This window comes from Seriola lalandi, unplaced genomic scaffold (genome assembly GCF_002814215.2).
Source record: "Seriola lalandi dorsalis isolate HSWRI2012SDOR001 ecotype SW California unplaced genomic scaffold, Sedor1 jcf7180002052609, whole genome shotgun sequence".
NCBI classification, from domain to species: Eukaryota; Metazoa; Chordata; class Actinopteri; order Carangiformes; family Carangidae; genus Seriola; species Seriola lalandi.
Window position 1 is genome coordinate 1,002 of NW_019523162.1, and position 1,342 is coordinate 2,343.

Below are 1,342 nucleotides of genomic sequence, written 5' to 3' on the forward strand. Positions count from 1 at the left end.
CTCTGCTTCATCTGACGTTGTTATAAAGGTCAATTGAAGTTAATGAGGCCGTTTAAAAGCCTAATGTTGTATTATTCTGCATCAGTTGTGATATTTCTAGACGATACTCTGGCCTATGAGAGTAGCTATAGCGGCTGTTTGATCTTTAGCTCTTTTCTTTGTCTCTTCAGTGATGACTGTGACGATCCTGCTTTGTGAACATGATCAGAAAGTTGGTGAGTACCAGTTCTTTCCTCCCTGATATGAAAAGTATTCACCATTTTTCAAGAACACAGTTTGACTGGTGGCTGTTTTAACTGAATATTATTTTTCTTTGTCTCAGTTGCAGTTTCTCTTCGTATCGATCCAAACAGACTGCAGTTCTTCGAATATGAGCGTGTAACTTTTACCTGCGAGGGGCTCTTTGATTGTAAAATTGGACATAGATCCAAAAGCAACATACCACCATCATCCTGCAACATAACATCTGTATATTCAGACGACAGTGGGGAGTACTGGTGTGAGGCTGGATTTGGGAATAGAAGCAACAGTATAAACATCACTGTCACTGGTATGTTTACAACAAGACAGTAAGATTTTGTCATTAGCTTAACATTAATGTAACATGAATATAAATATCAAACACATGTTCAGCGGGTTCTGTGATCCTGGAGAGTCCCGCTCTTCCTGTGACAGAGGGAGACAATGTGACTCTGCGCTGCAGAAACAAGACGCCCGCCTCAAACCTCAACGCTGGTTTCTATAAAGATGGCGTCTTCATCAGGAACAGCACTACAGGAAACATGACCATCCACAATGTTTCCAAGTCTAACGAAGGACTCTACAAGTGCAGCATCTCTGGAGCTGGAGAGTCAGCAGAGAGCTGGCTGACTGTCAGAGGTGAGAACCAGCAGTGTTTCAAAATAAAATGGATACATATGACTGTTGAAGCCTTTTTCTTTCTGCAAGAAAAGTCATTGAATATGTTGGTTGTTAAATTATTGTCAGAAAGCTGAAGTTGTGTATCTGAAAGAAGTGCACTGACCAATCTTTTAAACCATAGTTTAAACTTTCAGCCATTTCATGTCTCATGAAGTTTCAGCACATTTCCCCGTCAAACATCCGCTTTCCTCCAATTCCACACCATGGATCATAGTTGCTGTTGTTTCGGTGGTTCTGCTGTTGGTGTTCGGACTGTATCACTTTCACAAAGATTACTGGAACACAGGTAAAGAACATGACATAAATGTTATATTTCACTCAAAATTTTACTTGTGTGTTCGTCATGTGCAAAGCAGCTACACACCTCCATGACCTATAACCTTCATGACAGTTATAGTGGCTGAAATCATTTGTAGAAAAG

General features: G+C 40.4%; 1 protein-coding gene across 1 annotated transcript in view; it reads left to right on the forward strand.

Annotated features, from left to right (window-relative positions):
- The first annotated feature begins 42 nt into the window (after positions 1–42).
- LOC147819512 (high affinity immunoglobulin gamma Fc receptor I-like) overlaps positions 43–1,342 on the forward strand; it is a 1,742-nt gene continuing 442 nt past the window's right edge. Inside the window, exons 1-4 of the mRNA XM_087172397.1 lie at positions 43–215; positions 323–550; positions 634–879; positions 1,076–1,207. Coding sequence (XP_087028523.1) covers positions 173–215; positions 323–550; positions 634–879; positions 1,076–1,207 — 649 coding nt within the window. The 5' untranslated portion in view covers positions 43–172. The remainder of the gene's footprint in view (positions 216–322; positions 551–633; positions 880–1,075; positions 1,208–1,342) is intronic.